The sequence below is a fragment of the Pagrus major genome, chromosome 14 (genome assembly GCF_040436345.1).
Source record: "Pagrus major chromosome 14, Pma_NU_1.0".
Lineage (NCBI taxonomy): Eukaryota > Metazoa > Chordata > Actinopteri > Spariformes > Sparidae > Pagrus > Pagrus major.
In genome coordinates, this window is record NC_133228.1 from 13,922,607 (window position 1) to 13,937,223 (window position 14,617).

Below are 14,617 nucleotides of genomic sequence, written 5' to 3' on the forward strand. Positions count from 1 at the left end.
CCACAACACACAGCGGTTGGTCCGATATAGTATTCACCCTGCTGCACAAAGGGTTTTTATCTGAGCTAAGTAGCATCAATCACATTACTGAGGCTGTTACCAGAGTAACCTCAGGGCACGGTAAGACTTTTAAACCCTTGAAAAACTTTTAGGTCTCAGTAGTATTGTTTGACATGTAATAGCCTGACACCATTATGTTTTTAGAGAGAAGAAAAACAGCAGCACAATACATCAAAAACTGAATCAAAACAGAGAAATTCATGTAGACTTAAAAAAAACAGGTACTTTTACACCATACAGTTTGTTGTCTACTGGTTGGAAATAAAGACAATTAAATATAGATTTGGCTGTGAGCGTGTGAAACTGGGCTTGTGGCCAGAATTCTAGAAGCTAATGAGAAAAGCTCTCCCTCTCTCAGCAACTACTGAGGTATGAATGTGTGCAATTACAAATACAGAGCAGGTTGTTGGCTGTAGGTGCATGCCTCCTCTGGATAAATAAAGGTTACTGTCATTTGTGCAGCTGTTTTTTTACTAATGAAATGTCAAATTTAAAGGTTGTGATACACAGACCAGCATGTTGGCCAACTCCCATGAGCAAAAAGTTGTCTAGTTTCTATCTCAGTAGAGTTAGGCAGTCAGTTTTTCCTGTATGCATTTTCAGTGGTAATTAAGTTTTTTTTACCTACTTGTTCTTCACTTGAGTGTTTTAAAGGTCATATCGATAACATTTTTATGGAGACAAATTGTACATCAAAAATATTGTACAACAAAAATACATCCACTGAGCTAGAAAGGGAACATTAACGTCAGCTAGCATTAGCCACGATAGCTATGCCAAACCCTTACCCTAACCTTCATGAGGCTGACTGTTATTCTACATTTCTCTGGTTTCTCCGCTTGTTTCCTCTATGAAACTTATCTGCAACGTGCCGCCATATTATACACTGCGAGGCTGTTTATCCCCGGTATTGACACGTGCCTATGGTATCACAAGTTGACAGTTCTAAGCGTGTCAGTTCACACCTGGTACTTGAGTGAGGGGAAGTGATTGGATCCCTCCCAAACGTACATCACTGCGACAATCAGACATTGTTATTTTTTCCACAAAGAAAGAACGTATAACATATGCCGAATTTATAAGAAGGCCCAAGTAGTCAAGCATTTTTCATATACAGCATTACAGAAGGTTTATTAAGTTTATCCTAATTCAACAACTCACAAAATTGACAGATTTTATAAGGGAGTCTTCTGAATGTCTCTACCTCTTAATCTCCTTGCTGTTGTTGACGCTGTAAAAAACATTTTTTTAATGATGTCATTATATGGAGTGACCTCTCAGTACCCCCAAATGTGACTGACTTCCAGCTTCCCTGTTACATACTTTTAGTTACATAAGATTTAGAGTGTTTGAAATCATGTTATTAGTGCTTTTACTTGATGGGTCATTGCATAAGAATTTGAGTTGAAAACGTTCAAAAATGAACTAAAATCATCATAATGTTTATGTGTTGTAGAGATATCTACTGAGCTAGCCACTGCCTGTCCTGGTCCTAAAATCAGATTAGTGGTGTATTAAGCTGGTCCCCGAGCTCAAAATCCAGACTGCTAGCTGCACGGCTAACTGAGCTAACTAGCTAACGGCAGCTACAGTTGGCGACTACTCAAGTGATATGCTGCCCCCTATTTGTTTTGAGTATGCATTTGACAGGTGGCCAATTCTTACATATTGTACCTTTAAGTAAAATATATTAATACTTCCCTACCAAGGTACATTTTGATCAAACTTTGGCCTCATCAGATGTATTCTGTGAGACAGTCTTCAAGACCCACAAGACTGTGGCTTTACTGGGCACCAGAATGAGGGAGAAAAAAAAAGGAATGAGAAAACAGGGCAGCAGTAAAAAGTGCTGTGCGACCCCCCTGGAGCAGGAGCAGAACACAAGAGACAGAAAAAAACAAGATACCACTTTACAGGATGTTGTATCTGACAACCAGAGATGGTAATGTGAGTGTGTGAGGCTGAATACAAGTTCACCATTTAGAGAGAGAGAGAGAGAGAGAGAGTGGTACTTTCCTCTGCAAGCTCGTTCTCTATTCCTCTCTATTCACACATGCACACACATTAATTGTCTCTATGCCTTTTCTATCTTCGCACACACACACACACACACACACACACACACACATACACACACACACATACACACACACACACACACACACACACACTTAAAGGTACTGTACAGCTCTGTTATCCAGGGATTGAGAGGAGATGAGCTCCATTATTACTCCAGCATAGTGATCAGCTACTTGGATGGACCACGTGGCACCGAGACAATGCTGACTAACATCCTACTGGGGCTCTCACACACGCGCACGCACACACCACTACCACCACCGCCACCGACAACAAACACATAAATACAGACATGCATACAAAACACCCGACAGCCTGCTATAACTGTGGATTGGATTTCATTCTCAGGACCCCATTAATTCCTTATGGATTCTCATATTGATTGAGGGGCCTCTGGTCTTGTTAATTCAACTCAGCCCAGACAGGGTTTTGATTCGGTTTGTGTTGCCTGAAGGTGACTGCTACTTGTAAGAAATGGGTGAATAAAGCCAAGAGACAGGCAGTGGGGAGGGTGAGCGAATGGGGGAATATGAGAGACAGAGGAAGGAGGAGACAGAAATGAGGCAGAAATACGAGATGAGGAGAGAACACAACGGAGCAACAACAAAAAAGTATGTCATCAAGCGATGAGTTACAGAAAGATAGGGAAATAAAAAGAAAGATGATGAATTTACAATGTTTGGATTTCCTATAGTAGTCCCACTCCTTGAACTTTTGATGAAAAACAGAAAAAGACCGCCATCATCAATTACCGATTTCCTTCATAACACACCAAGGACTTCTTATTTCCCCTCTGCTCTTTTTTTGCATTAGCTCATTATGCTAATGAGCCGTTACATAAAACCCTCCCAATGAATCGCAACAAGGATGTTATTTGCTCATTTGTGTGTGTGTGTGTGCCTCTGTATGCGTGTACAGTATGTGTTAGATAAGTGTGTCGACTTGTGTGAATGCATGCATGCATGTGCTCTGAGCATGCACGCAAGCATGAAGGCCAGCAATAAATATGCATTTGTTTCATTGCCAATTGATGAGCTTAAACATAACTCTGCGGTAATTAATTAGGCTGCACTCATGAGATAAGCCACGTAGCTTTAAAGACAGGACAGAAACAAAAGAGAAGCACGCTAGAGCACATCTTAGTACTTAAACAAGTAACAAAACATGCGTTGCATTGGTCAAATTTATAGAGTATAACTGTAGAGAAGTCCTCAGCATGAGGCCTGGTGGCGAGGTTCAGAAAGAGGACAGAGTTTATTTCGTCTTCTCCAAACACTTTCTTGCCTTTCCCTCAGACAAGGAAATGCCATTATCAGTGGTTCAGAAGATGTAAAGAAGGAGCATGTTGTTCTTTTCTCTGTAACTTCGCTACCGGGGCGAGAATGGGCTGAGAGGACTTATTTGTCATTGTCAGGCTGAGTGCCCTCAGTGCTCTGCTACCTGTCTGATGGTCAACGTGTCTCACACAAGTTCTTTTTCTGGGCTGTCATCCCTCTTTCTCTCTCTCCTTCACCCAAATTTTTAGATTTAATATTTACCTGGTGGCTTCCTTTCATCTTTTTTTTACTCGTCTTCCTCAGCCAAGGTCTACATACTGCCTCCTACTTGGGTCTCTGTTATCTTATGTAGCTTTCCTCTCTATTATACACATTTTCTTTTTCTGTCATTGCTTCATTATTATATCCAGGGCCTCATTGCGAACAATTTCCTGACTGCTTGTTCTGTCTTAAGTTTCAAAGGTAGTCAAAGTTTTCCAACTAGGCTAAACAGGCAGTTCCTAAACATGGCTGTTACCTATCCTATCTCTGATCTTAACTAGAACTCAAAACTGGATCCTTCAGTCAGCACTTGTCCTGTCACGCCTGTATCTGTGTTTAAAATGTACCTGAGATTGCCTGTATCCTTGATGGTTGTTTCATTCACTTGTCACTGGCTAGCTAGCTCGCTGTAATGGAGAGGAAAAGACCGGTGTTCAGTTTGAGGTTGAGGCATTAATTGTGTCACGGAGGACAGGATATACTGTATAACGGTTAATAGACGGCCCACAGAGTTTAAAGATAACAAGATAACATCCTTGTTAGCTTCTCCAACAGTTACGGTTCGAGTTGCCATTCAATGATAGTATTTTAAGTGTTCATTTTGTTCCATAAATGCTGGTTGGAAACGTTTCTTGAATGCAAAAGTCTTAAATTTAATCCTAAAGTGAAATAAGAGAGAATTTCAGACCCTAACCGTGGATCTTTTGCGTTAAGCCTACTGTTCCTATCCTCATTATGACTTAAATTCCAAATTGCTCACACAGAAATGATTTTCTTGTGTCTTTTTTAATGTCATTCCTTTCCCCTCTAACCACTTTCTTCCTCCTCTCTCAGGTTTAGAAAAAGTTGGTCGTGACTCCAGCTACGAGCAAGAGGGGAAGGTTCAGTTTGTGATGGATGCTGTGTACGCCATGGCCCACGCCCTGCACCGCATGCACCGGGAGCTCTGCTACGGGTACCCGGGCCTCTGCCCGCGCATGGCCAACATCGACGGCAAAGAGCTGCTCAGCCACATTCGCGCTGTCAACTTCAATGGTGAGTCATATACGAGTAAAACACATGGTGAATAGGTACCAACAGTTTATTTCACACACAGCTAACATATCAGCAAAATACACCTAGATTTTTTTTTCTTCTTTCCAGTGTCTTGCAGCAGAGATCAGTTGTTCCAGACTTATGTAAAGAAGACGAATGGTGAACAATTAGGCTGTAAAACGCTGGGGAATTTCTTTTTAAAAACAGAGCCTTTGAATGCTTAGATACTGTGCGGTAATCCTGTAGCATTTATCCACCCTGACTTGACTAATTCAGCTCACACTTTAACAATGCTAAGCCCAGCTCCTCGTCTAATTTGTCTCATCCTTATCATAAAAATGTGTGTGGCATGTAGCGTTTCACCTTTATTAGTAACTTAAGCTCGATGCTTCTCCAAACACATTATCTGCATATAGTTTGCTTTATGCAGATTTGGTCTTGTATCAGTTCGAACCTGCGGTGCTCAATCTTTCATTTCCGCACTCTCCACGACTTCCTCCACCGCTGACAAATTTAAGTGGGTGACAAACATTTACTCATTTCCTTCTAAATAATATCAGACACCTCGTTTGAATATTCTCTCATTAATCCGTCCCCCTCCTCCGCTGCGCCTCTACCTGCTTTGCTGTCTGCCTTTTCATTTCCTGTGCTGCTCTGTCAGATATTGTGTGGAATACATGTGGGCTAGAGAGTGGGATACTGCGAGGATTAGAGAAATGCTTGTCTGATTTAAGTTTTAGAGGTAAGATTGAAATTGCATGAATGCGTCTGTGCAGGAATTTGTGCAAAATGTGTGTCTGTGTTGTTGCTATCTCTGTCTGTCATCCCTTGGAGTGTCAGAAACCAATTCGCAGGCAGCCACTGATTGCTCTTTCATACTGCAACAGCGGGTTCGTGCTTTGGTGTGTTTCTCTCTTATTGCTGGCCTAGAGGGCAGAGAAATCATCCCATAACCACAAGGTCACAAACTTTATACCTCGATGAATCACAAACTCTTCTCACTTACTGAAAGTTGCCTGACACAGAAATGTGCTGCAACTGTCCATGGCAGAACATAAAAAAATAGATTAGATAGAGCTAAAAAAAATATGGGAATAACAGTTTGATGTTGAAGTTATCAAACAGGCCTTTGCCATTTGAAATGTCTTATCTGACCAGGACACCTTCAGAGGGATCACAGAAAGTTCCAGATAAAAGCATCACCTTCAGTAACGACCTGATTTGTTTTTTGTATTTTTTCGAATGCTGCTTATCTTTTTTAATATCTAGGGATACTTTTAAAGGTACCAACCGAATTACATCGGTGCTACTGAGTACCAATTCACATTAAATCCCACGGTGCCTAATTTCGGTACCTCATAGCGCAGTTGATGATGTTGGCGTGCCTGCAGCCAGCACTGGGCTTGTTACTGGAGAGTTTTTATGAACAGCAAAACGTTCCATGAGGCATCGACAGCTTCATCGACATTTCGAGGTAACTAACTAGCTAGTTGGAGAAGTTGTTGCTTGAGATAATAGGGCTTCACTGTCTGTCACTGTCTGGATTGACGTTATCTTAGCATTTTTTACAAGTGCCAGCCAAAACTCAGCTACTGCCTAGTCCAAAATTCCTTACCAACATTCTTTTTAGTACACCAAAACATTATGTCAGATTTTTTACATTTTTTTTTATAGTACGTGAATTGCATAGTATTTACTGGCAAATACTTTTCCATACATATAGTACAAGACTGTGCTGATATTCCATCAGTTTCTACATTTTAGTCCTGCTGTTGAGTTGAGTGAAGTGCCAGTTCCAGGTCTTTGAACAGCTTCCTCTTTCAAAGAAATGCCAATGTAACACCCAGTTTGGCATCTTATATTTTACAACTGATATTACATTTTTGTTATTACAGAGAGAGTAAGGTACTGAAACAAAAGTACGTTGGGTACCGGTACCGAAATCTGGGTAATGGTATTGGTACTGTATCAGTTAAAATGTCAGCAGTATGCAACCCTTTTAACATCTGTCTGCAGCACATATCCCCAAATTTCCTGTCCCAACAGATGTATAATTTACTGATCAAAGACTTAAAAGTCTTAAAATAACTAAGGTATGAATAAATAATAGTTCACTCCCCACACGCAACTCCCCTTTAGTATTTCCTGAGAATAGCCGAAGAATATACGAGTCGGAGACATGACCGCATCACATTGGCAGACCATTCAAAAAAGCCGATCCAGTCGGCTAAAACATGGAGAATACTCAGGATTGGTCCTTGAACACTGATACAAAACATAGAAAGGTACAATGAGATAAAAAATATGCAATTCCCATGTTTCTTTGACTCATGTCTAACTGAAAAAATGTTTCGATACACTGGTACTTGTTCGTACAAACACCATTTTTAAGTAAATCTGGAAAATCCTAACATCTATACAGAATAGTTGAACTATTTCTGAGTCTTCTGTTCACAGATGGGTCCCTCCTGGGTCTTTCCCCATAGTCATTTGGCTTCTCTTCGATTTCTGGAGTCGTTACTGTTCACATTACTGTTGCTTCCCTTGAATTATTGTTCTTCCAGCTCCCAAAAACTAGTTCTGCTTCTGTTGTGAGTTCATTTGCTTGCGACAGAAAAACAGTGGGGGTTTTTAATACCTTCATCATTTTCATTTTTCACTCCAGAGCTTTGCCACAAAGATTTACAGGAAATTGTAAAAAGGGGATATCTATGTATCTTTCAAAGTTTCTACAAAACATTAAAATACTTTCCCCCCCCATTTCCTTGTCCTTACATGTTTAAAATGCTGTATTTGTCTGAGGGGCAGAAAAAGAGTGATGGGGTTTGTTGGGTGGCTCTTTGTTGTAGTTACTCTTATCTGGGTTGTTTACATCGACAGACGCCTGCCAGATTTAAAGCTTTTAAGCTGGCTGCTTTATGTGTGTTAATGTGAAAATGGCTGTGTATATTTGTGTTTTCCAATTAAAAGTAGTTTTGCTATCGATCTGTTTGGGGTCGACATGACATAGATAAGGTGTTAAAAGAAGACGGGGAAAGATGGAGGCAGCTCTGTATCGCTCCCTGTTTTTGTGGCACTTAAAGGAGGGAATGAGTTAAAGTCGCTGGAGTATGGATTCGTTTTTTCTCTGCTCTTTCTGGATCCATACCAATTCACCTTTGGAGCTGCTGCATAAGGGAACAGGACAGCTGAAGGGAGGGGATGATTTCAAGTTGTTAGGGCAGTGGTTGTTCTCCTGTTGTAGCTGTACCATGACAACTCAACTTACAAAGGGAAGCCTAACAGGCAACAGAGACGGCAAGGAAGCAGAATGTTAAAAGGAATGGAAGGTGACGGGACAAGAAAAGAGACGACAAACTAATTAGGATGTGTTCAACTGTTGGATTTCCAGGTGGACATTCCCTCCAACAAGACTGGTATTGCCAAGACTTTGTTCTCTTCATGTAGCATGGTGTATATTCATTGAAGTAGCTCACAAGGTCACTGCTAAACGTATTGGTCATGGAAATAGGATCCTTCATAAATAGAGTGGCCTCTAAAGGTTTAAGGTTCATTTGAATGTCTTATTATGACACAGACTCGACTATTTAGTTGCATTTTGTGACCGTGCTGCTAAGTTGGTCTTTTTATAGGGAGGGATGAGGTCAGGAGTCTCACAGCCTGAGGAGAGAAGCTGCTCCGTATTCTGGTGGTATGGCAGTGGATACTTCTGTATCTTTTGCTGGGTGGCAGTGGGGTGAACAGACTGTGGCTGGGGTGGGTGTTGTCTTTTAGTATCCTTTGGGCTCCCAGTTTGATGTTCAGAGTGCTTTCAATTGCTACTCTGAAAAAGTTGATGAGGACTTTCCACTTGAGTTGAAGAAGTAAAGCCTTTTTTCTCCTTTTTTTTGTGCCAGGGTGGCAATGTGTGAAGATCATGACAGGTTCTCTGTGATGTTGATTCAATGTGTGCCTTTTATAGTTAGAAAATTGGACAGAAAGTATTGTGCATTGCAGAAAAGGAAAATATATATCTTTTGTAGTAAATTGCCAAAATGATGCCTTACCTCAGACTCACCTATTTGAATTGAACCCCAGAAACACTGCACGCAGAGGCACACAAACAAACAGAGGCTGGTGCATTGCAGAGTAAGTAGGCCAAACAATAAGGAAACAAACCCCGGAGCAGCATCATGCTGTCCAGCTTTTATTTGTCGGTGAGTTTATTGGCTTATCAGGCAAACACACACATTCATCCACAGAAAAAGAATGCAGAAGCTAATGCACACAAATAACAAAAGCTATTATGAGTAAACCCAGACTCGAGCAAAAGAAAAATTCTTCCGAGGCTTACAACTGCTTTCTTCTACTTTTTAAATGTGTGCATCATCACGTAAGTATCATCTTGATAAGTCCTTCACTGGACTCATGCCTGTGTGGGAATATGAGCTGTCCCTATCTATCTAGTGTTGTTACTAAAGAGAGAAAGAGCTTCAGTCAAAGGACTGTGACATTATGCTGCAGTGGGCAGAGAAATCAGGGTACATAAAAAGATCTGAGGCTCTATCTTCTGAGTCGTGGATGGCTGCATTGTTAAAAGTGCAATAAGTACGAATTTTAGTTTAAAACAGTCAGAAATTAACAAAAATTATCAACATAATGTGAAGAAATAACAATGCTGATATGTTGATGTTGCAGAGATATATATTAGAAGTTAGCATGCTAACCAGCTAGCCCCTATCCACTTTGTAACTCAAGAGGTGACAGTCCAAACGTAAACAAAACCAAAACTCCCCTGGTGCTCCGAGCACCCTGTCAGGGCAACCAGTAAACACAACCTCTAGCTGCTCAGTTAACTGAACTTACTAGCTAACATCAGCTATAGTTAGTGGCCATAAGCAAGTACTTTAATTGTTTGGAGTATGAATTAGGTGGCCAAATCTTACATATTGCACCTTAACACCCACTTTAAAAACGTATACTGGGGCATCTTCACCCATAAATTTGAAAATGATCCCAAAATGTTATAGTTGTCATTTAATAAACTTTGCTAAAACTAATCTGAAATAGTTTTCAGTAACACAAACTAACACAAAGTCTAGAAAATGAGAGAAAAAAAAAAATTCCAACGAAAATGGAAATAAAATGAAACCCTGTAAATGAAGTACAAAGTTCTGCAAGTGAAACTAAAATTATAAACAATACACACACTGAACAAAACAATTTGATCTGCGTGTTTGTTGTTGATTACAATAGAGTTTGTTTGCTCGAAGGTACTTTCCTCTTTGCTCACTTCTTGTCCAGAATAATAACTCAGTCTGCCTGTATGCAGTATAATAGATTCAGATTTTGTTCTCGCAGAAACAACACACACACGTTGTGGTCGCCCACACAGATTAATTTGGCCTATTCACATTCTGCTGGCTTTGTTGGTTGTAAGTACATCTCAGAGTGGCTTTTCAAACGCAGCTGTTGCTAATGTTTCTTGCTCTATGGCTCTTTTTTTCCTCTGCTGTTGCCGTGCTAACCTTTCCTCTTTCTTTCTCTCTCCATCACATCTCTGTCCTTCAGTTGTCGCCTCTCTTTTCTCCCTGGTTCTCTCTATTGTCTCCCTTAAACCACCTCTTCCTCTCTCTTTAGCTTTCTGTCAGACTTGTGCTTCTTTCTCTCTCCTATCATTCCTGCTTTTCTAAAAGCGTTGACTCATCGACTGAAGGCTACAGTGTGTGTCTTTGGCCTTTTGCATTTTTTTCCTACTAATCTCTTCTAGTTTTTGAGGACATTATCAAATTCATTTTTAAGATTGTTAAGGATATGTGAAAACCAGCACATATTTCTAACTGGAAATTTAGAAGCAGGTTACACAACCTCCTCTACGGATCTTCGTTGTTTCATATTGTGGTGTATGAATATGTAGTAGTGTTTGTTTAACCTTTTCTGGGTGGAGATGAAGGCATTTATAATGATTTATCTACTCAAAATTAATATCTAGAAGATTTTGGAAGTTTGAATCTTTACATGTGGTGTGAAACATTTTCACTTTTGAAGCGATTATGGCTGTATCCTGTCCCTGTCTATGTCTTGATTGTTTGGTATGCAGTGGTGGAGGATGATTGCTTGATCACTATCACATGTGCAGGTGTGGCCTATATAAACTATCAGTGCCAGTGTCTCAGTATGGTTGTTGATCTAGAAGAAGAAAAAAAAGAAAAATGCGTATGGAGCCATCGGGTTCGACACTATTTTCTTCTATGTAGTAGAGTTTTAGTCGGTGGGTGAATTTTATTCTGAAATGAGTTTATTTATTTATGTATTTATTTATTTATTTATTTACATTTGGATCTCTCCCAGTAGTTGTCTTGGACAGACATAACCATGATTAAATTAAGCCAGGGTTGTCTGGGGCTCAGCCTTGGCACACAGGCCTAACTGTGGGTCCAAAATGAAAAAAATAGGTCTCTGAAGGCTGCCCCTTACATAGTCATGTCATAAAAAGTGATGCGAGTCTGAAGGAGAGGTGGTGAGAGACTTTGACGCACGTTGACAGGGACAGTGAGTTCATGGTGACTGAAGAATCTACATTGCTTTGTACAGCGAAGCATGTGAGCACCTACAGGGACTCAAAGCTGCATTCAAGTCTAACTCTTAAAGGGGCACTTGGTAGTTTAGAAATGTAGAAATTCAAAAGCAGGATTTTAATATTTACAATATTAATGAGGTAATAATACAAACTAAGAATTTTTTTTTCTTTTTCTATTACTGAATAAACAAACTGTTCTCAGAGGTCCCCAGAACACTGTTTGAAGCTAGAAAGGTGGCAGGGTCTTCAATGTAGACTCATTCTTAATTTTTTTTAGCTGTTTCTTTCATTACAGCATTATTTTTCGAATAATTGGAGGCTAAAATCATAATCCATTCAACCATATCCTCAAATACCTCAATGATAATTTTCAAGTTGTTATACTGAATGATTAAATGCTGATCTTGGGCAGCACAGTGGTGCAGTGGTTTGCACTGTTGCCCCTGCAAAGAGAGGTTCAAGGTTTGATTCCCAGCTGGGACCTTTTCTGTGCAGGCTCCCCTCCAGATGTTCTGTCTGCCTCCCACAGTCCGAAGACATCAAAGTTGGGTCAATTGGTTACTCTGAATGGACCATTTTGACGGCAGACATTTTTGACCTGCCAAAGTAGGAAAAGCACAGGTGTGATCAATATCGTTAACAATGGCTCCTTTGTATTTAGTGTCCCAGTAAGCCATGTCAGTGAGTGAGCATGCACAATACAAGAGCCCTGGAACCAGCTCACCTGAATGGAATGCAGCCATAATTAATGCCATAAATTCCACCTGTGCCTTTTCTGTTTTGACAAGTCAAAATGTCTGCCAGGAAAAGGGTCTCTTTCCCATGTAGATGTGAGTGTAAATGGTTGACTGTCTCTTTATATCAGCCCTGTGATGAACTGGCGACCTGTCAAGGATGCACTCCACTGTTCGCCCAATGTCAGCTGGGACCGCTCCAGCCCCCCTGTGACCCTACAGAGGACAGGCAGTTACAGATAATTGATGGATAGATACTAAACTATACCTAATATGCATTTTGCACTCCCTCCAGACATAATATATTCCAATATAACCTCTGGATACAACCTTATTTACATTGCAACCTAAAGTTCAAGTACCTCTAAATAGAAGTCTTTAATACAGGGCAATACAGCAAGAGAAAGACCACATGGATCAACCAAGGATGTGTTTTTTGGCTCTCCAACAAATGACAGCTGCCTACTTTTATCTTCTGTACAAGTGTGTGTGTTTGTGTGTGTGTATGTGTGTATGTCATGCGTGAAAACTCTAATTGTGATCTTATCACTGCCAGGTTATATATCTCCTGCCGGGAGACAAGATGGACATCATCATGGGAGCCAACGTGCACTAATTAGATCAGCTTGACTTTGAGATGATGAACTCTATACCTGACTGTACAGCCTCAGGGGAAAGAGGGAAGTAGGTAGGTAGGGAGGGACTGTGGCGATGCAAGAAGAGTGTGGGATTCAGAGGACTTACCAGCTGGGAGATGATGAAGCTCACGCTCTTATAATGACCTCAGAGAGAGGAGGGGAGAACCGGAGGAGTGAGTTGCTTGAAGATGATGAACCTGACCAGGCATTAATGATCTTGGAGAGAGGCAAAGGGAGTGGAAGAGACAAAAAGGGGGTTATGGGAGTGGAGAGTCTATACCTGGGTGTAATAACCTTGCTGGGAGAACATATGGAGAGGAGATGAGGGTGTAGGTGGAAGGGAGAGGGAATCGGGGGATGTTGATGGGGAGGAAAGATGGACAGCTGGCTAGGAAAAGGTGAAATGCTTGTTGGCAGGAGAGAAAAAGCAAAAGACAACAAGAGAAGGTGTGTTGGAGTAGAGAGATGAAAGAAAGATAAACGAGAGTCATGTAGTAGAAGTTTCGCCATTTGGCAAGGAAAGCCATGACAAAGCAGGAGTAAAAAATCGTGCCGTGCGATACGTGTCCACCTGAGTAAAATGATATTCAGAAGAAACAGAAGAGATAGTGAGCGACAGAAAAATGGTGCTGACAGGAATTTATCAAGCTTCACCAGGGCAGGATGACCTTGAAGCAAGAAACTCGGAGAAAACAATGAGAAGGCAGATTTTTATATTGTATAGAGCATGACTTTTGAAAGAAAGACCTGGAAAGAGAGAAACGGACTCTAAAACTTTAAGTGAGAAATATCCAGCTCAAGAGAAAGATGGTGGAGGAGACGATCAAACATTAGGCGTAGGTAGTTGAGGGTGCATATCTTTCTTGGGTCAGGGAAGAAGAACTTCGTGGCTGATGGTGGACAAGGGTCAAGTTGTTTCCATTGTACGTAAACGGTTTTTGATCACCAAACTGGCACAATTTGGAAAACGCTGTAGTGCGGATGAAATAATCTTTTCCAATTTGATTTTTGGATAAACATAGCACAAGAATGTCTTTTCACGTCAGCTTTATGTTGCTGTCAAAGGTCTCTTTTTTTAATTACTTTTTGCTGAATGGGGCCAATCACACAACCTAGGTGTTGAATGTACAGGTATGAAATAGATATTTGACCGAGGGTCTCAACATAGCAGCTCGAAAATAATAGTTAGCTTATGTTAGCACGTAGCATTTACAACCCTCAATTTAGTCATTTTTCTATTGTTTGGCTGACAGAATAGAAACAAAGGGTAATGGGCTCCTCACAAAGCAGCACAGATGAAATTTAAATGAATAGTTTGACATTTTAGGAAACACTGCTATATAACTGAAACAATTAGACGTTCAACAATGATTCGACAACTATTTTGATTATAGTTTAATGGTTTTAGTCATTTTTCAAACAAATGCCTGCTGGTTACAACACTGAAACATGTCTCATACACAACAGTACACTGAATATCTTTAGTAGAATATCTTTATTATTCAGAAAAGCAAGCGGTCTGAGTCCCAGATAGCAAAATAGCCTGTTAACATTTCAGACTAGTTCATCCGGCCCATGTGGCCCTGACATGTGGCCATGCTACGGTCTGCTTGTGGCTCAGGGTTGGACCGCCCGAGTGTCATTATTTCATGCGGTGTGTGGGCTGGATGAATGTGTCTGAAATGTTAACAGGCTATTTTGACAAATATTCTGACATTTTATTCTTATAAGCTTTTCAGTTTCTTTTGCTGAGCGTTCGATGGGAAAATTGGTATAACTGTTGCCTTGTGTCTGTCAATCAAGGTGATTATAGCTTAGTTTAGCATAAAAAAAAGTTTAAAACTCTGCACAGAGGCACTTCTGAAGGTCACTAATTAACATGCTATGTCTTGTATCTTTGTGAACAGAACGTGAACAGAAACATAAAAATAATGTCTCGTTAAAGAGTGAGTTGCGTTGTGTAAAAATTGTTTT

At 40.5% G+C, this 14,617-nt stretch overlaps 1 protein-coding gene across 2 annotated transcripts in view; it reads left to right on the top strand.

Annotated features, from left to right (window-relative positions):
* grm8a (glutamate receptor, metabotropic 8a) overlaps positions 1–14,617 on the top strand; it is a 159,137-nt gene that overhangs the window by 100,393 nt on the left and 44,127 nt on the right. For both annotated transcript variants that reach the window (XM_073480535.1, XM_073480534.1), the window contains exon 6: positions 4,512–4,712. In XM_073480535.1, coding sequence (XP_073336636.1) covers positions 4,512–4,712 — 201 coding nt within the window. The remainder of the gene's footprint in view (positions 1–4,511; positions 4,713–14,617) is intronic.